General features: G+C 46.7%; 1 protein-coding gene across 2 annotated transcripts; it reads right to left on the bottom strand.

The window, feature by feature from the left end:
* Positions 1 to 3576: 3576 nt before the first annotated feature.
* On the bottom strand, positions 3577 to 20418 carry LOC124405847 (protein Wnt-6-like). 2 transcript variants are annotated; one of them, XM_046881092.1, is made up of 5 exons: positions 20220 to 20418; positions 13815 to 14035; positions 4881 to 5006; positions 4256 to 4458; positions 3577 to 4122 (listed from the first exon to the last, which is right to left on the bottom strand). In XM_046881092.1, exons 1-5 carry the CDS (start codon positions 20285 to 20287, stop codon positions 3661 to 3663), a joined length of 1080 nt encoding a protein of 359 aa, XP_046737048.1. In that variant the 5' UTR covers positions 20288 to 20418; the 3' UTR covers positions 3577 to 3660. The 2 variants fall into 2 exon arrangements, with proteins under 2 accessions (XP_046737048.1, XP_046737049.1); XM_046881093.1 differs by having other exon boundaries at positions 4887 to 5006.
* Between the last annotated feature and the right edge of the window lie 909 nt (positions 20419 to 21327).

Here is a 21327-nt window from a genome sequence, read left to right as displayed (position 1 = left end):
TTTCACCGCGATAAAGAATTTGAATTACTGATTATTTAAATGTTCGTAATTACCGAACGGCATCCCAGAAAGCACGAAATGCTACCATAAAAAGGTAAGTACGTCTCTTCTGCTTCCGTCAAATCGCTCTTTTATCGACGGGCTGCTCTCCTCGGTTGGAGAAAAGGAGGGAAAAAGCTGGGGTAGCACAGCGCAATGCATTGTTCGAAAAATAAACCAACGCATTAGGATAATCGGGTGGATAGGTTCAAACACTAATCTGCATCCCACTCCTGCTGGTCTAGATTAATTATTACCCATACTTGGCAATGGCAAGACGTGCGCATTGAACATTGATAAATAAGAGAAGCGCAGGTACAATCAGGTGAACTGTAATTATTATTCGACATCTCAATTTTCTAGGACAGCGAGTAAGATCAGTGTCAGGTGAATAGAAAATTAGAAAATGAGTTTCGGAGAGCGTGAAAAACTTCATTCCGAACCTTCATTTATACCGAATTTTTTCATTAGTCTGAAAAATTGAGTCTTCCAGAGAATAATCAAGACGCTAGTGATTCGGTATACCTAATAGCGATTTATCAAGCATCTGGTGAAAAAATAAAATTTAAACGTCGGTCGATCGAGGCGCGTTAAACCGATCGAGATATAGAGCCGTAACGTTCTCTATCCCCAAATTGATGCCTAAAAGAAAATTCCTAAGGGTGAAATGAAGTTTTTCGTACAGCGTGCGACGAGGCAACGTGCAGGAGTGATCGCCGGGGCCATTTTGCCCCGTCAAAACAGCAGCTCGAAATTACGAGAGGACCACCCAGCTGCCGAAGAACCGGCCAATCTCTTGCCTCGGAGGCTAATCGCGTCGGGGTGCCGGCGAAGGGATATACAACCACCTAGCGGTGGGGTTAATTGCATCGCATGTCCCGCATCCGCGGCCTCAGACATCCAAAAACTCGAGTTATCTCGCCTAACGATTCCCCTACCCAGAACGCTTCTTCTATTCGTTCCTCCATTTTTACCAGACGCGATTTTGAGCTATCACAAAGTAGAAAAATTGGTGCCAATCTTGCTATCAATTTGTTGCAAAGGGTTTTCGCGTACAATAAAAAACACAGAGTAATAAATTTGCGTAGAAGAAAATCGTTAGATTCTTTTATTGCAATTACCTTTGATGTGCATTTCTCCAGTCGAACACCTCCACGTTTACTGCGTCGCTCAGAGATCCACTTGTCGTATCCTTTTCCAGCAAATACACTGCACTGCACTCAAAATTTACGGGTCTACGATTGCATGGACTTTGAATGGAACTGTACAATTTTGTAAAAATTTCACAACGTTAATAATCGCTGAAGAATTAAGTCAAGTGTATATTTATTAACTGTTCGAAAGCTTAAGACTCGCGAGCTGCATGCGGTAGTAACACAATATTCAAGGTGAGAGGAGACACCGTCAGCCATGTTGACCACGTTGGACTTATTACTGCTAACAGAACAATGAAAACGATTTTGCCTCTCGCACTGGCTCGATAAGGTTCGAGAGATCGACTGAATCGCTGGAAAGATCAGTAAGTAACACGATTTAACAACTGCATAATTGCAGAACCGAACAGATTAGCATTTTCGCACCTGCCAAAACGCGTGTACATTGTTTCGGACGCGACGCAAGACTGACGAGGCTGCGTAAAGTAAGTTGTTATGATTGTCGCTAGGTACGAGTGAACGACTTTGTTTACATGAAGTTAGGACGTTTGAGAGAACGAATCGGCTTACCTTCAGCATCGTTGGAGCCCAACCACGATACTGCGGGATGAATCGGTATCACTGTCGTCGAAATCCGTGTGCAAAATCTCAAGCTTGACGAGGCTGCGTCGTATCCGGTAAATCGGTGTGTTCGTTGAATAAACTTCGTTTCCAATACGAAGTTGGGGGAGTTTGGATAAATGAATCGGTCTGGCTTCTTTGTCGCGCTGTAAAGGCATGTCCGTAACGTGTTAATACGTACACCGTGGAAGGTATAAAAAAGGCTAGGGCGCGGCTGGAAATCGTTTTCGAGGTTTATATCTCGCTGTAAAAAAAGCGTAAGGACTATGGAAGGATCGAGGAATTAGACGGAGAGTTTACAGCCTGTGTAAAACACAACTTTTAGATGTAATTTAACTTTATAAAAGAGTTACCTCCGGCCGCGTTCCTCGCCGGGAAAAACGAGGAAAAAAATACTCTCTACATCCCCTATTAAATAGTTTTACAACAATGGAATTTCGCGTCCCCGTAAAGCCGGATATAGCTGTACGGGCATGGCCATAATACAGGGCTTTGTCGAATAAAGGATTGACATACGTATCCGTGTATAGTAGCCCGTCGTAAAATTTTTTAACTACGTGGCTCGAGAACGATCAACAGGTTTTTCGATTTTTCTTTTCCTTTCTCATTTAACGTCTAAATTATTCCAATTATCGACTTCTTCTCCACATATAAGACATGCCAGTAAACCTGCGCCGTTTACCTTTTAACCCGCAACGTTGGCGCAGAATACCCTCGTCGAATTGAATTTGTGAAGGAATTTCTCATTTTTTTCGTATATGCTGAATGTTATATACTAACTCTAGCGTATTGATTGCGCAAATAGTTATTAGGTACATGTAGCATGGAGACAGAGTTTAGAATAATTCGCTCTAAGGAAGATGATCGAATGATTAAATGTGTTTTCGTTTTTTTTTTTTATTTTTTCAGATTAATATATCAGTCTTATGTACAGAGGACAATTAGGAAAATATTGTTGTCATTACAAGGCACATGATGGTATAATAATTAATGAACGAAGACCAGCTATAGACTCTCAGATTTCTACGTATTTAATAGAATAGATAAGCGAATTTATTACTATAAATCAATCATTAAATATATATTATTCAACCTACAGCAGCGGATAATATGTAATATTAGCCCGCTCGATAAATGTGGACGATACTTGAATATTATACATCGATTAAATACGGAGAAGCTGGAATAGACGCTAGAATATGAAGCTAAGAATTTTATAAAATCGAAATACTATTTGCTATTTAGAAAAGAAAAAAATATATTCACTATATTTCGCGATGGGACCGACAAATTTCGGACAGAACGATACACGACCGAAATTTATACACATTATACATATATAACCTAATTAATCACATAGAACATACATCACAACGATCAATAATTATTATGGCAAGACAAAATTATGTGTATATATATATATAGATATGTATACATACAAATTACAAATAAAAGATGTACATGTACATAAAAACAGATCGAAAACAGAGCTCCCCCCTCCTCGGCTGCTCTTCCACCTCATTTCCTTGCTGCCCAAAGTGTTTATAAAGGCCAAGTATTATCACCGTGTAATTTTCGATGAATTATGCTTACCTAGGGTGTGATTGAGTCGCGATGTTAACCACGAAATAAAACATACGTATTTATAGTAAAATAACCTATAGCCTGGAGCCTATAATCGCTGATTAAACGATAGGAAATGACGTGACGTGGTTTCCTGAGAACGATCGGAAGAAGATTCGACTTTATTCTTTCTTACTTATATTTTCTATGTATCGATTTATCTTTTTTCCTTTTGTCATTTTCTGAAATACAGGTCAGACGACCTGAAGACCCAGATCCTCGTTCAACGACACGTGTTTACCGACATTTTGACGACGCACGTGTTGCACGTTACTTCGCAGCACCACTTGAACCTACAATGACAGTTGACCTTCTCCTTGACGACTTTCGTGTCGTAACCGCGACCGCAACAAAGAAGCTCGCAGCCCTCGACGCCGGGACTCGTGGCGTTGCACTGCCTACCCTGAGTCCCGAGGGAGCCGGTCTTCCTGTTCGGCTTGCAAAAGTCCGGTGAGTCCTCGCTGTAAACGAGATCGAAACGACCGGGAGGCTTGATCGTCGGACCCTCGGTTATAAAGCTGTGACCATCGTTGCTCGGTATCACCTTCGCCGCTCCGTCGAACGAATCCTTAAGACGATTGCCGACCTCGCGAAACGGCGGCATCTTCCTCCAGCAAGTACGGACGGTGCACGAACCCGAGAGACCGTGGCACTTGCACTCGGTGCGCATGAAATTTTTCACTGCCTGAGAAACGAGAGAATAGCCTGATTTTCAGCTGAAATCGACCTGAAAAGGAGGGCTGGAGGGATGATGGATCAGGACTCTCGGTATCGACGTTCAGGAAGAGGAGCGAACGGCTTGAGAGAGATCGACTCACCAGACGACCGGCGTCGTTGTTGTGCAGCTTCACCAGCGTCTTGATGTCACTGCGTTTCCGGTACGGCGCGTCCATGAAATCTCGGGATTTTTTGAAACCGAAATTCACGTTGTCCCCGCACCCGCCCCACTCCCATTCACCCTCCGCCAAAGGACCTTTGGCTCGATCAGCTGCTCGGCTTGCTGATTTTCCACCGCGATTTCCTGCGTACAGGCGATCACCGTTAACCGGGACATTTGCAGTGTCCTTATTCAATTAACTGTTTTCCGGAACAATGAACAAGTCCAAAGCCAAAGTGGAACAATTCGTCAACGATGTTGTTTTGAATCTTACAGGCAACAACATTTCAACAACGTCGCAATTGTCTCTAATTGTAAGAATAATCAGGTCTGATACAGATTTCCGAGTTATGAATTTCTCATCGTAATATCAACCCTGTTAATTTCCATCAAATTGAATATTAGAAAATTTACAAAACTAAGTCTGCGACTAAACTTTTTTCACGTTTGTCGTCTCAGTTGAAGCAAATGTAGAAATATTACTCGATCCTTTCGCAAGATTGGAATGACAGACGTGATGAGAAGATTGAAAAAGCTTATTTTGAAAGTGGCGAAGCGATACTTACTCCTACCTTTGCTGATAGTCTTGTCACACGAGCACTCGACGAGGTGGCCCATGGTGCAGGCCCTGGTGACAGCGTGAGTGATCCCAGCAGCCGTGATGGCGTTTATGAAACCTGTCTCTCTCGTGTCTGATGTAGAAAGGAAAAAAGAAATTAGATTGCAATATAATAATAATGAGAAAGTAAAATACACTCTTGTAATAAATCAAGGCGCGGTGATCGAAGCCAAGAATGATTAATTAAATACTGCAAGATGAATCTCTGAGAATCATATCACGAGATCGGGTATTAATGGGTGATGAGAGTGGGAACCGGATCAGAGATTCAAGGGCAGAGATGCATTTAATATTGACGAGGCGAATCGATGTGTATCGAGTGAATTAAATAAATAAACGCCGGAAGATTAAAAGATCAGATTGAATGTATCGAAAACAAATCGGATTACACATCATTAAACGGATAAGACAATTAGAACTTGTGAGAGCCGATGAAGGGGATAAATTAATTGCTGCCCTCCGGGCTTGAGAAAGATCTGAGCGTCCAGACCGGGTACCGATCGGCCAATCAACTCCTCGAACTGTATCGACCTGCAGCGGTAACGAATGGGAGAGTCAATCTCGTACCGACGTGTAATTTCAATTACCCATCGAAAGTTTCCGTCTCTTCGCCATCGGCGCGGTATAAATTTCAAGCTCCGTAGAATCGTCGACCCATGAGTTGCGAATCGAGCAAATTTCGCCGTGACGTTTTCGCGTTTAGAAACCGTGGGCGTGACTGCAGGTTACACATTATACGGGATGAGGTGAGACGATATCAGAGGGATAAAGATCGCGGAGGAAGTTGCGGGGTCTAAAGACGTCGTGTTCCTACCTACAACGTTTATATACTTCACGGTGGCTTTTTACAACGAACACGTGCCGATGTAGGCCATCTCTGAATAACACTAATTACGGCAAGCAGTTTGTTGTGAATTACCATACGCCGATCTCCTAGCCTCCGCTTAAGCGAGGTCTGGTTTTATTGGCCCGTACTGGGGCAGTACAAGGCGTAATTTAATGTCTATCTTACTCTAATATCTTTCCGCGCAACAAGGCATCTGACGCGTCGTGATAAACCGCGTGCGTAATAACCCTCGATTAACTGGTCTCCTCTCGAGCGATCCCTCGACTTCTGCTCCGTACGCTGCAGGCAGACAGCAGCGTGCACAGAGGCGAGAGAGAAGGATGAACCGAGACGACTGCGGACGGTAATGAGATTAATCTCAGAATTTTCTTCGCGAGGATGTACCCAACAGATCCGAGAATTTGTTCCCGGGTACGAGAGCCCGTCCCGAGTGGTACGAACAAGGAGTGGAGCATAAGGGCGAGGAATGCAAAGACAGTCTCGGAGGTAATCACGCGGACGTTAAACAACCGGATTTAATTGCAGTGCCGAGTCACTCGTGAGATGAGATGTTGGCACGAAAAGAGAAGAAGAAAAAACGATGGGCGGTTCAACGACGTTCCAAATAAACGACCAATTGAGAATATTCGGGATAGGCCCGATACTCCGAGGTAGTTGACACCACATCACCGTATATATCCAAGGATATACAAAGGACCGCGGTGTCTTCCAGGATGACCAGGATCCAGGGCTTGGCAATTCGACCTACGACTCGAAGCACGGAACGCATCTTGGCTTCACGACGCTCTTCCTAGGCTCGGTTATATCGTACTATTTTCGTATATCGGCATGTTGTACCAACCATGGAGATGTAAAAATAAATATTGTTCACTGGGTGTACGAGTTCTTCACGATCCGAAACAATTCAAACGGACGGTCGCTTGGATCTCTCGCACGGTCCTCGCTCTCACAGTGGCCAACCGATGCGAGCCCAAATCCAGACCCGAACCCGGTCCTTCGTTCCTTCCTTCGTTGGTTCGTTCTTTCGTTTGGCCGCCGTGTCCAACCATGGGTGCACTGGGTGGGACCCGGAGCGTATTGGATTTCACCTGTCACGTTACCACTCCATCATTAGCGCACAATGCGTCAAGCTCTGTACCCTTTCAGAGAGCGCACTAGATTACACAGTTTTACCCTTACCATGGTACGGACGAGCATCCGGGCTTTGCAAATCGGCGGCCGATTACCAAAATCTTGAGCCCGGTACCGGGCTCGGTGTGTAAGTAACGATCACGAAGGAGTTCTTTCTCTTTTACCCTCTCCGTTTGCTTTTTTCTGGTTTTTGTTTCGTCGTTTCTTTTCTCTGTCTCTCTCGCTCTCCTTCCATCTCGCTCCGTGCTCCTTCCCTGAGCCACGATATCTCCGTGCGATCGATGGAATTAACTCATACAAGGTGGAATGTTTCTCCAATTACGGTATCCACCTTGTGTCTGCAGGAAAGACGACTGCAGGCCCGTCTCACGTATAAATCTTCCCGAAAGATCCATCGTCGCAGTAGTCGTGGTACAGGAGCTGATTCGAGTTTGCGTCACTCTTCGAACGGCCGTAATACATCAGCGGAATGGCTCTCCGGGTCTCGGGAGCGAACGTTACGAATCCACGAAATACACGAGTCTTGCCTACGGACACACGTACTACGTCTAGGAATGAAGATGATGACATGACGCGATCCGATGTTCCTGAATTGCGGAGTTCTGCGTGGACGTAATAAGCCGAGGCTAAGTCACGTGGAAGTTGGTCGAGGGAGGTGCGGTGAGGTGGGGTTAAGGGGTGGCGGGGAAGGGGTTATACACGTTAAGCACGGTTCACCGTGGTTCCCATGGATTCCAGCCGGGTATCTTTAGCACGAATCGACGGAGCGACGTAGCGACTGGACCTTGGCTGCCACCGCCCGCGTATCTTCTGATGCATCAACTCACCTTTCAGTGTGTATTTAAGCGATACGATACTCTTATATACGAGTTGATCTGATATGGAAAGCGAAAGGTCCGAAGGGAAGGCAGTAGGCAGGCAGTAGAGAAGACGGCAGCACCATCATCAGCAGCTCCTTAGATCCAACCGTGACGGAAGCGTCGTTTTGCCTCCGGAGAAAGACGAGCCGAGCCGGCTCCGCTACCTTCTCCATTATTCCGCGACACACACAGTTTTCTGCCCTTTTTCTCCGCGCTTCTTTTTTTCTTCCACCGACGAAAAGTACCGAGTCTCCTTACTCTGGATCGGCATACGTATTCCGAATGCAAAACACGAGTACACCGGCTCGATCCCAGCCAGTGTGATCCTGCGACGTGCGGGCTTGTAGCTGAAGCTGCTGGTGGACCGAAGGAGATGATCATGATGCGTCAGGTTAACCGAGGATCGAGTCCCGCGCGTGTATCTGTTACGTGAACATTATCGGTGGCTTTGAATCACTTCGGATCAATTAGACAGGCGAGGATCGTTATCGCGGCAGTGCAGGTTGCGGCCAGGTGCGTCGGATACTTCGAGCCAATTATCAACATTCTACCAGATTCGCGTACCTACGCACCAGAGGGTAATACTTATTCTCGACTCCCCCTCCCTCGTGGCTGTTTCACCCGAGACTTTGGCGTCTTCACCTTGGAATTACGATCGAATAAGGAACGAGGTTTAATACCAACGAGCATTGCCGCTACGGTAGAGGATTACATGACGTTCACGCATGATGGCATTGCGCACTGCGGCAGGTTGCAGCGGCACAGCGCAGCGGCCGGAGGGTGCAGGGGACGTTCACGATCGAGTGATTTATGGAGGGAGTCAGGAAAGCACTCGCATTCGTTAATCTCTGGCCAATTAATCGATCACCGATTACGCAACGGCCATACTTACTTAAACTATATAGTTAAACGTCCGTAGGCTGCGGTCTTGCGGATTTACCGCCGCTGACGTAAATGGTATTGAGCGCGCTGCGTGCCACGGCGGCAACACGTTTCGAGAGCCTAGATTTATCGGACACCATAGCTAAGCAAACTTATTGCCGATAGGTTATTATACGGCGAGGATGTCCTCATCGATTGACCGAGTGATGCATAATTTTGCTCGCGGTGAAAGGAGCCGAGGAGAGAAAGTCAGAAAGTGATTTTGGTCCGTCGCGTGTGTTTCGTTTCACGTTGGGGAAATTAAAAACCACGTGATTGCGGTTTATTTGAGAACGAACGGCCGGACCTTTCTTCCCATGGTTATCTCTTATCTGGCGACATAAAGTCCGCGGATCGCTCGATGGGAATACATTCAACGAAAGCTAAGCGAGAGAATAGCGAGCGAAGAGGCTATTTCTGTACGATCCGAGTCGCGGCCTCTCCGACCATTTCCAATAAATACTAACTGGACGCATGAATACCTCCGCGATGAGAATGACCGAGTGATAAAAATCCCGCACGCAGCAATGACCAAGTGTGGCTTGTTCCCGATTTTTTTCACTCTCTTGTTTTCTCCTCCCGCCCCGTCAATACACTTTATTTTTCTCCCTCTCCCCTCGCCTCTCTTCGAATACCCAGCAATTTTTATGCATCCGGCAATGATTCGCGGATTGCGATGGAATTTCTCATCCGGGTAAGACCCGCAGCCGTCTCCATCGCGAACGGCCGAAGAGAGACGCGAGCGACGCGGCGCGGCCGCAGGAATACCTCGGTAATTACTGCGGAGATGGAATTGTGAATGTTCGCAATTCTAAACATTCTATCGTCATTTTTCAAGCGGAAAGCAACGCACAGGATTCCTTCCTCGTTCTACAGGAACCGCGATTCGCCGCTGCACGCGCCCCGTGCACGAGAAAATCGAGTAGATTAAGCTCGTCGAAGCTCTGCGGCTGCGTTTTCCGCGGAATGATATTGAGGAGGATTGTACCCCCGGTGATCCGCGCGGCGCGGAATGCTCCCGGGCAAAAGATCGGGGGTGAGTAACATCGGAGATACATTGCCGGTACATCGCCGTGTCCAGTGGAACCACAAAGGATTGACAACAGCAAACAGTTTAGTGTCCCTTACGTTTATTGTATCGGGGCTACCGTACTTTAACTTAACTTTTACTGCACCGAAGGCGGTGGACAGATCTGTTACTCTTCGGCGTCGAGTCCGGTCTGGGAACGCTGACATTTGAATGCATCGCCCCGACAGATCCAAGGAGGCGCCCTCCTCGCCCACCCCCGCAACTCACCGTCGTCGCCCGACTCGAGTCTAAGGAGAGGTTCGTTCCCCGCGATGCAGTTCGGCTCCGGAGATGACCGCTTCTTAAGAGAAACGCAGCCTCCTCCTCGCGACGGAATGAAAACCAAGGATTTTTGGTGCCCGGGGGATAATTGTACCGGCCCTCTCTTTCGCGCTACATTTGCGCAGTACGAAAGGATTTGATTTTCTCCGCGTGAGGAAGTGGGACGAGGATCGCGGGCCGACGCGAAATTACTGCACTTATATGTAAGCAGGAGACATAAGCCGATATCTAAGGACATAAAAATTGAAGTTTAAACGTAATAAATGCCGGTGGCGGAACCCGGTGGTCCTTGCAAATTACCCGCAAGGACCCACGTATTCTTTCACATCCATTCGAACGTATCTCTAATAAGGGGGACAAATTAAGCCAAGTCCCTCGTAACCAGAGGCTCTGACATTATTTCGCAGTAAACCTTGCCGAGAGAACATCGTTAGCGGAGAGACCGAGGAGCTGATAGACCCGGAGACCTTGCCGGGTTCGGGATACTTTTTAAAAGTATAGGCACCGAGATACAGGTGGAGATATAACGCGGCCCGAAATAAAACTAAAGATCCAACCAGAGGCGCGTGGTTAAACCCCAGCTGCGGCAGAAATCTTCAACGGTTAACGAATTAACAGATATCCAGCCGTGAATCGCCGAATTTGATAACCCCCGGTATAATTCTTCCGCGTAATATTTTTCGATGCGGTAGATCATAAGCGTGGATTTTCCCCTACGTTTTATCGTAAACGTGCGCTAATACTCACCGTTGAGAAAACGAGCGTCTGCTATCGAATTCACGCGGCTATCGGACAAGACTCGGAGATAATTCTTTCATTGGAATTTATAAGTCGTATAAATTCCGCTCCGTACGTCTTATCCTGCGGCCGATGGCGCACCGTCGGCTCTTCGCTGCATCTGATAGAACTGCTGCGCCAGGTGACGTGTGGTAATAAGAACTTATGGCCGGACGCGAACCCGGCAACCGTTAGCGAACCCGTGCTAAGTGTTTTCCCTCCACGGGTGTTAACTAATACGTTTGTATGCATTCACGGCGCAGCCCGCAGCTCGCTGCAGCCCACGATCACGAAGAGACGACTCGACGCTGACGACAAACGTATATCAACGCTCATCTCATCGACCACCGTACAATAATCCCATGCATATATTTTTCGCATAAATAAGGATTGCAATATAAGAGGGAAGTGTTTTCTGTTCGTTGGCACTTTCGAAGTACAAAACTACAAGGTGCAAAATATGTTTTACTTTAAACAGTAGGAATCATTTTTCAACTCTAAGCTATTAGCGGACATGGAATAAATCTTGAACCAAAAAATAGTACAGTACGTTGGACTGCACTCAGTACGAAATAAAGATGAGAAAAGGGATGAACAGGGAATGGAAAGGAAAAAGAAAATAATAATAGTGACGGTGGAATTAACCCTAACAAATTCATAAGACGTGAATTCATCCTATATAGGATGCATTCAGAAGTTTGAAACATATGCACCGTGCACGGCTGAAAAAGGTCTACCCTAACTCAGGAGCAGAACCTCTATTAGTCCTTATCTGAGGATTAAGAGGGAAGCGGAATAAATTTTAATTTAGACTCGGAATTCCTAACAATTCTCTGGATAACTTTGAGGGGACCAGTGAGAGTGGGCGAGGAGTCGGGAAAAGGGAAGGGGGGGGGGGGGCGAACCTGAGTTGATTCCGGCTCATCAGGCTCAACATCTAAATCTCCGATCGCGTGTACCTATGAGATATCCCTTTCCTTTTAGTACCACCTGACAGATTGACATTGTCCGTCAGATATTAGTGGCAATGTGTTCCCCTAATTAAAGCCCTTAAGATACCCGCTATTCGTGATCAGATATCACCGCTAAATAATCGACCGAATACGTACGCGTGGACAGGGATATAATTATTATCCTTCGGACAAACCGAACCCCGGTTACACGGCGTAATGTATTACCCACAATCAGACATCTGAATCTCGTTCTTTCGATTAATTTTTCGGGTCAACGTTTCGATTTATCTTTCGCTATTTTACTGCACTGACGGAGGCAATCGCGACGGAGAAAAGTCGAATCTACAGTAGCTTGGGGTCCGGGTCGTATTCGTCATGGCTGGCTGTCAACATTATGACCAATTTCGAGTCATCCGTGGGACGTTCGCGTTAAAATACGACCCTCGGTGGGGTGGCGTCGGTCTCCCGATGATTCGGGAGCTAAGGGTCACTACGCGAACCTTTATGGAGACATCTTCCACCTGGCCACGGGTCGAGCCCGCGTCGCCCTTGCGACACCTCATAAACGAGACAATACGGCAGATTACGCGTCATTGGAAAGCCATAACTTTACCCCGAGAGTGACGGAGGGGAGGAAAGTTTCTTTTTTCAACGGAAATATACCACGCGGGGTTGAAAAGTGGGTGCAAAACAAGACTCTGCTGAGTGTCGAACAAACGATATGCCTGTTGATGAATTTTTTTATAATTTAAGTCTGGCGATGAAGTACGTTGTGTACTAGTGAAGAAGCTGGAGGCTTTCGTTTAATTTTTAAAGCAGTCGTTTCGCTGAGAAATGGATATCGAACGTCCGACATTTTTTCCCCTGCAGACTATCAGACGAAAGCAATGCCTTTTTAAGCTGTGTCCCTTTTTTCACAAAGATCACAAAGACATTTGTCGAGTCAACAGGGGGTGCTCGGTACAGGGTGTCATATATTTCACGAAGGACTTCCCACGGGGCGCTGTCAACAAGGTAACAAGTTGCACCGCAGGTAGGTATGCATTTCGAAGTTGAGAAAATAAAAGACGAAAGCTCCGCATGCGGCTACGGAAGAGCCAGCAATGAAGATTTACCGAAGATCGGATTACCCGGCGATCCAAGGCACCGATTAATTATTAATTGATTCCTCGTCCGATCTCGATTACCCAATTTTTCGACCGACTGAAAAGAATTCCAAACCTAACTGTAGTCGTTATATGACAGAGTGGGACTTTTCTTATTTCAGCCAGAATCGAGGTTGCTGGAAAGGACCCTTTAAAAATTGACAGAGACAACTATAGATTACGCTTTTATCTGAAGTAAAAAACTTGAGGCAGAAATTCCGACAAAATTTAGGTGGTTTATCCCCTCATTTTTCTCCTCTCTCTCTCCGTTTCGTTCAGTTTCCTTTCCTTTCTTCTTCTTTCTTTTCCCTTTCGGGTCTTGACGCCTATCTCAATTCCCTATTGACGTTTATTTATCTGGCTGCGTTTAATTTTTATGGACCCGATCCACCGATAGGGTCAGGTAGCTCCTGCTGTGTGGTCCTCCGGTGATCCGACTTCTCCGCACGCAGCATCCCCTAATTGAGGGGCTGCGTGTACTGATAAGGCGAACATGGGCGTTAAACCCCAAGTGCTACCTACGAAGTTCTGCCGGAGGATCACGCCGAGCCTCGAGGGACCCTTTAGTCTTTTCCGGAACAATCCTGGTCGATTTTATGGCTGATCGGTGCGGATTACCTACCAGCGCGACGACACGCCGCTCCTTTTTCCTTATTCGTTCTCTCTCGCTCTCTGTGTCTTTTTTTTTCTTTTTTTCTTTTCCCTTCTCTACGTCTTTTTTTCCTAAGCAACAGCAGAACGAGAATGAAGATATCGAATATCAATGTCACTTTGATCGTCTCGAAAATTTGTGGAACCGTGAATTTCGCGACGCATGGGGGGAGGGAAAGAAATGTGTTTCCCCCCCTAAAATTCCTGGGATTTTTTTTAAAACTCAATCTCTTTCCGCAGCTTACCTCGGAGTAAAATTTTCCTGAGGGAACGCCTGACCGTCGTGCAGTTCCACCTTCTGTTTCTGAATTGATGCTGACATTCTCTGGTGCCAACTTGAACCCCTTTCACAATTTCTTTCAGCAGCGCTGGCTCCTTCCGACAAATGTCGGCTAGCTTACCCTTCAGTCGTCGCGTCTTTTTACACACCAGCATCGGGTCCATTACGACCTGACTTCCGGCGACCCTGAAAATGACATTGAACCAATTGTAAGGAATGTTTTGGAAATAAAAGCTATATTTTATGTGAAATGCTACTTTTAGGAGTCTGTACATTTCTTCCACTTTCACCTTGGCGTGAACTTTCCAAGGGCAAAGAAAACTGGGCGACCCTTGAGCAACCGCGAGAACGTAAGTCAGTTGAAAATAATTTAGGGAAGCCACAAATCTGGCGAGCGACATGTAGCAGTATTTGAGACTAGGCGTCGTCGCGTATTTAGGCGAGGTCGTATCTCAGGGAAATGAAAAGTAAAAGAAGCCTGAGGGACAGGCGGATCAAGAGAAGGAGAACGAATGAGAGAGAGAGATTAAGCGGTCGCCAAGGATTCGCGAGATGTTGTGTCTCTGTGCTCCCAGGGGAGAAGCTGTCTGATCCAACGTTGTGATTTATATATTCGCTTGCCCCAAACTTTTTACTTTTTCGCCTACACAACTACGAAATAAACAGCACGGGCTAAAATGTCGGAAACCACAGTGTTCGATGCTTGAAATCCGTTAACAAAAACGAAATTAAATAAAAAATAAGTAACTTAATCGTGAACATTTTCGTTTTATCCAGTTTTTAAGGATTCACAGACATTTGAATACGTATTATAGGACAACTTACTAATTGAAACTGGGAAAAAATGTTTCAGTGGACAATTGAATTCAACAGTTGTTTGACAGAGCGAAGAACCCATAAAGTTGGACGAAATCATCGCGGGGAGGGGGGGCAAGGAAAAAAAAAATATATATATATATGACAGAATATACAAACTCCGTGGTGAGTGATCAAAATTAGGCGTAATAAAATCTGTTTGTATATGTACTGAACTTGTGTTGCCACAGTTTGAGCGCTGACTGACGTCGTCAGCCTTGCACATCCGCGAAGCGGTTACTGAAATATAATTAAATCGTTTGTAGATTCGAATGTTTATTTATTTTCTCTAATCGCACTCGCCCCGCTTATACACTGGTGATAAGCGTAACCCAATTTTATCGTATATCTTGGAGATGATGAAGAGATGAAAAATACATTTTACAAAAATTCAAGAGCAAGCCTTGCAAATGGTAAAATGAAATGAATCATTGTTATTATTATTATTATAATTATTCTCCTCCCCAGTATTTCTTCTCTCGTAAAATGTTCCGGTTCAAAAATTGAAATAACAAATAAAAACCGAAAAGTGAGAGGAAAAAAATAAAAGCGACGGGTGGATTGAATTGTTCTTTATACGATTGACTTGAATAATTTATCACGTCAGTTGACGATGGGTGATTACGAAACAAGGCAAGGTGTTTGAAGAAGTATAAGTCTCTTTCTGTTCCTCTCTCTCTCTCTCTCACTTTTTCTCCCGCTATCTCGCTCTCTCGCGTTACGAGCTAGGAATGCATCAGCGCCACTCACAGTTTCCGAGAACATGTAACGACTGACATAACAGTCACGTTTGCGTTAAAGTTACGGGCACCAGTGTATATTATGTTAAGCTGTTGGCAGAGAGGAGGGTGAGCCGAGTTGGTGCACGTATTTCACGACTGTTTGCCTCGGAGGAGTTGGCCCTCGCATAGGCAACCCTCTCGTGATCAAATAAACCTAAGAAGCCACCGATACAATGCACGAGATAATAAAATTATGAAATTACGACGTCCTCGTAAACACAAAGCGAATCATGGCTGCTAATTCTATTCAACGCGTGTGATACTACAACACCCTCATACTATCGCGTCGATCCACGTCTCTACTTACGCATATGATCTACAAAAGTGAGCCATGCGATATTCCGTAGCGATCTCGAAAGCGGAATAAATTTTATTCGGCAATGAAAAGATAATAATAAAACGAAATGCGGATAAATTTTTTTCAATCATCCCGAATCATCTCAGCCCACTCAACGCGAACCTGTCGCTGAGAATCGTGGGCGAGACTCACGAAGAAGATACTCTCTACAGCTCTCCCTTTCTCTCCGGTCTGACTTACGATCAGATTTATCACGTCATTAGACGCACAGCATTCTTTTCGAGGCGTAGAGCTCCACGCTGTCTGCCGAAGCTCTTCTCTTCAGCAACTGGCCCTGTTATCCGGCGGCGCGGTTCGCGCTGCATACGTACGAAGTTCACCGTCCGTTCCCGAATGCGAAAATCCGCGAGGATCGGACGAAAGAAAAAGGAAAAGGAAAAGGCAACGCTGCGTGTTATACTTCTCGAGAAAGTCGCTTCGAATATGCCAGGAACAAGGTGTTCCTATCCCCCGGCAGTGGCGCGGGAGACATTTCAACTTGCGTGTATAAAAATCCAAAAAGGAATGGGACACGCGGTGAACACGCGAGGGGAATCTCAGCGACTAAGTCCAGGACCGTGCAGGAGGAGGACATCTCCGAGGGAACAAGTCGCGAGAATGTTGTCGATGTGGGAGGAAATTTTTCAACGATCGTGTTACGCCTCGGCGTTCCTCGGGGTCCCAAAGGCCTCTGGAGAAGCTGAATCGGACGGGGGTGAGAATCGCGGCTGCGCCGCTTAATTCCTCAGGTAAGCAGAATGACTCGTCGGGCGTCCCCTGCACTGATTGCGATATTTCCAGTTCGATCCTGTCACAATAGGAGACCAGCCGAGGCTGTCGGTCGAGCCAGCAATGACACGCGTATCAGCTACCAGGACGGGATAAGGAATCAAGAGCGCTGGAACAAACCGCGGGTTTAACCGGGTGTGTAACAGGCGGCCGGACCGAGGCGTACCTCGTGCTTGATTTACAGGGCCCCCCGTAGGTCCCCGTGGGTCCTGCGGGTCCGCGGGTCCCCGCGGGGGCCTGAAGCCGAGCGGAGCAGACCGAGTCACCATAGGTGGATTTGTTACGGACGTGGCGCAGCAATGGGAGCGTGCTAATGCAGCTTAATGTTTTTTCGAACTACTCCCGCATGCCGCCTCGGTCGCGGTGCGTCGCTTCTTTTTGGTAACGCGTGTAGATTCGAGAAGCGAGGCCCGAAGCCGCGGGAGTTCCTTGCCCTCTTTTCCGCCACTTTCGTAGCTTCGTTGCATGCAATTAGCGCCACTTTGTACCGAGGTCGGTGCGCCATCTCCACGCGTATACTAATCGTACATACCTATATAGTGAAAAGCTTCGAGCAGCTGTGGGATCAGAGAAACCGATCTGAAATCTAGCCCGAGATTAATGGGACTCGTTGACCACGGACTCTTCAGCCGGCAGGCGTTCCTTCCTGGGTTATATTCGTCCAGAAATGCGGGAGTGATCGAGGTGCGTAGAGCTACGCCCGCACCTATATTTAATACGCGAAGAAGAGACCGTCGACGGACGTACCTCGCTGCTGCAGCGCCGCATGCTCGAGTCAGAAGCGCGATTATACCTGCCTAGCCAAATACCCGCACACCTACGCATCCCTGTTTGCGTTGGCACACAAACAATATTTACCCAATCATCATTCATCGCGGGGATTATTGTGCACCAACTTTCGGGCGGTACCACTCGAGCCGTACTCGAAGAGCGCCCTCCCTCTCGAGGTGGATGGAAAAGAAATTCCTCGAGATCCACGCGGGGGAAATCGGGAAAGAGGGATGATAACGATCGACCGGCCAATGAAGAGCGAATCCACCGAGCGTCGATCGCCGTGCCGTGCCGTGCCGTGCCGTGCCGTGCGCGTGTTGTTCCGCCGGTGGATCAAGAGCTTGGCGACACTCCGAGCGAGCCGAAGTGGCTAGGATTACTCGGGGCCCGGGGGGTATCAGGTATTCAGGTGAGCAAACAAGCGGCGTCGATTCCCGCGGGAGGTGGGAGGAGGACCTCCACTCCTCGCGGACCATACCAACCAGCGCGGACTCGGAAGGCGACCCGGATCGTCCGGGACTCGGTGGACTGCCCACCGTGGCTCATTGGTTAACTTGACGATGGTGCCCCACCGAGCAATCTCGGTATATCGCCTCCGGTAACCACGGCCAGGATTTGTTATCGCGTCCGCGGAGCCCGAAAGAACCGGCGCAAAGCTAAGCGGCCCAACGCACTTTTACCGTAGGACGATGGTCTTTGGACAAGGGAATCTGAACCACGCCCGAACCAATAGCGAGCATCGTTCGTCTTCCCAAGGACGTCTTATCGCTGAGTAGTCGGTAAAGTTTGCCTTCGACGCGGCGAAAAACGCTGACCCGAACTAGCAGGGGGACTTTTTCCCCTCTTCAATCTGGATACGCCCGACAATTTCAGCTCGTGTGTGTGTGCGTGTGTGCGTGTGTGTATGTATAAGTAGGCATCTCGTTCGGTTATACGGAATTCCAGCTTGCGATCAGCAGCCAGTAGCCGTGGCGTAGTCGATGACCGTCAGGCTCTCTCTCCGTCTCCGTTGCAGGAGCGGTCGGCGTGTGTCGGGGGAACAAATTATACGCGATGCCGGAGATTTACGGGACACTTGGTGACGCGACGGAGAGACCATTGTCCGCCCTCCTTCTTCGTCTCCCTTTTGCTCCTCTTGCTCTTGCCACGGAGAGACGGAGGTGCGGCGATTCGCGAAAAAACGAGAGAATGCCAGCCGGGGAAAAGAATCCGGTCCAGAGGTAATCGCCAACTATCCTCCGCTGATCCGACCATACGCTCATCCTCCGCGTCCAGAAACGCGAAGGAGAACGCGGCCAGGACCGAATTCAAAATTACCGACCACGAAAAACTCCCATGTACCCTTAAATTAGACTCGAGGCGTGATCCTGCTTCGCAACATTTCTTCTTTTGTGAAATTCAAAAATCATTACAAAATATTCCTCGTCCTTTATTAATACGAACGCAGTTTAGATTCCAAGCGGTCAATATTCCAAGTCATCACTTACAATACCAAAGATTTAAGTCAGGATTTGACTGTATATTTCGTGATCCCTTTTTTCACGCTTAACTTTCGTTGACAATGATTGTTGTTGTTTTATTCGTGAACTTTCGAGACTCTCGCCGGAACTTGTCTCGTGACAGACGCGATAAGAGCCCTGATGGTATCTGACTGCAAATATTGACAAACTTAACGGGAGCAGAGGGCCCTGACGAGCAAGAGCTGACTCTTTTATTTACGACAAAGATAGGAGGCTGAGGCTTCTCGCGGCCGAGACTTATGCAGTTTTGCAAGCTTCTCGGCGACCGTACCTGCAACGTATAGCTCGCCAGCAAAGAATCGATTAAAACGTGACGAGGAATTGTTTGTTATGTTACCAATGAAATTTGGTGGTCGCGCAATTCGAGTCAGTCATTTTCTCACACCTAGGCCTGTTTACGAAGGCGAGAAGGGCGGAGAGAGCAGAACGCAACAAACTTAAGCCTATATGCATTACAGATGACTTCTGTTTGTTTTCACCCTCTCTTTATGGCTATCATGTGTTACCAGGCCCATGCAACGCCACTTGACTCTTTTACTTTTTCAAGCCCCAAGTTCCACTATTGCTCAACCATTCGCCGCACTAATTTACTTCCGTTTGTATCCACCGTTAAGTGAGTTTGAGCCATCGCTTGTGGTCACGCTTTTAAAAACGCTCGTTCGCTTTGCTAAAAACGAAAACAAAAAAACAATTTGGAAGAGGATCGTTCGCATCGTGCTTCAGGAAGAGATTGATAGTATAAAATCTATGAAAATTGCTAATTGTCCATGGTCTGAACGCTGTCTTCATTGGTCCAGATTATAATACAGAAATGGAAACTCTTCGCGATAAATTATGAATCCACTTTGGTTCACTGCTCACGATAGAGGGCTTATTAATTTTTTGCAAGCACGCGATTTTATAGTTTCGATTTATAAAACACGGCTCCGCCTTGATCGAGCAAAGAGTGGAAAAAAATTTTAGTCACAGAATCGAGAGATTTCAGGACAGAACACAAGCCATTAGTCTCAGCCGGACTGACAGCTTTATTTACGAAGAGATGTTATCGATATATACGGTCCAGCGTACCCTAGGTTATGCTCCGAATCCCAGGAACACAAGTTTTGAAGATTTGAAAGGGTCTTATTCGCAAAACAGAAATCAAAACAAGAAATCGATAATATACGATTTTTTCGCTTTTTACTTGTACTGAAAATACTCGTACAAGCTTCTCGCGGATCGAGCAGCCTTAGCACTTAAAAAATTAAACTATAAAAGTAAGAGAGTTCGAACCTCTAGATATTTAATAAACTTTAAAATCAGGATGAGGAACTCACCAAAGAGATCCGGTGATCGGAGTAACGAGTAACAGGCAAACCGCCACCAGGACGGTACGCATCTCCATTCCCTGAGATAGACTCGGAGATCTTCTCCGAGGCAAGAAATCCCTCACCGAATAACGCGTTTCCCCTAATTCACCTCGATTCTATAACAGCATCAGCATCTACCAGTGTTGATTCTCGCTCTTCGTTTTTTTTTTTTTTTTTTTTTTTTATATATTTGTATATTTTATTATATTTCTAGTCACTTCGCATCCCCAATCGAATCGATGACTTCAGCTCTTTTGCAGGTTTGTAAAATATTTACACGTTTTTGGAAAATCGTCGCGCACTACGACACAGGATTATCGATAGAAAGGTCCTTCAAGCTGTGTCGATAATCGGCAACCCATTTCGATGGACCTCCGTCATTCTTTTATCGTTTATTCACTTTATCTTCATCTTGACGAACATCACTCAAAGTTTATACTCCTCTGCAAGGTCCTTTTTTTAATGTGTACAGAAGAAGGGAGATAGCGAGACAGCTAAGAAGAAGGAACAACGAAAAATTAACGAAGCACTATCTTTGAACTCCGTGAACGGAGAGTCGGCGCGAGACGGTAGGGACGATTTAATTCGATCGCGAAGTTTTTGAGGCTCGTTTGAATGCGACGGTAAAGTCGTTGCGTTAAAAAACTGGAAAACTTGACACGCGAAGCGGCCTGCAGAACTGTGTCACCCGGATCTTTCGGTCTTCCGTTACCCCCACTATGAAACCCACCATAGAATCCCCACCACTTTGATGAAATCGGCTCGAGCTACCTCAGCTACCGATCAGAACTTCCAAGCCGAGAATCAACCACCCCTGGAGCAGGTGGATCTTCGCCGCGGTGACAGGTAGGTACTCTCCTCGAGGATCAATCGATCGCCTCGTCGCCGGTTCCAGGTGGATAATCCATGAAGGGATGACGGCTCCCAGGAGGATACGTCGCGGAGGAACCGAGTCCGAGCGTAACGTGCGGTTGCCTAATCTCGGAGATTACTTTAAATGCCGCGAAGATGTATCGAAAGGTAAGAGTATGGGAAAGGACCGGCAGAAGTAAGCGGCTGATTCTCGCTGAGCAAC

Source organism: Diprion similis, chromosome 4, assembly GCF_021155765.1.
Source record: "Diprion similis isolate iyDipSimi1 chromosome 4, iyDipSimi1.1, whole genome shotgun sequence".
Classification (NCBI taxonomy): domain Eukaryota; kingdom Metazoa; phylum Arthropoda; class Insecta; order Hymenoptera; family Diprionidae; genus Diprion; species Diprion similis.
Note: the sequence above shows the minus strand (reverse complement) of the source record. Positions and strands in the feature narration are given on the sequence as shown.

Excerpts from the sequence above, each read along its gene's own strand:
- LOC124405847 (XM_046881092.1), bottom strand. The coding sequence starts at position 20,287 with ATGGAGATGCGTACCGTCCTGGTGGCGGTTTGCCTGTTACTCGTTACT. Across the intron at positions 14,036-20,219 it reads CCGATCACCGGATCTCTTTG|GGTCGCCGGAAGTCAGGTCG; the intron begins GTGAGTTCCTCA and ends TGTCATTTTCAG. Across the intron at positions 4,459-4,880 it reads GACTATCAGCAAAGGTAGGA|GAAATCGCGGTGGAAAATCA; the intron begins GTAAGTATCGCT and ends GCCTGTACGCAG.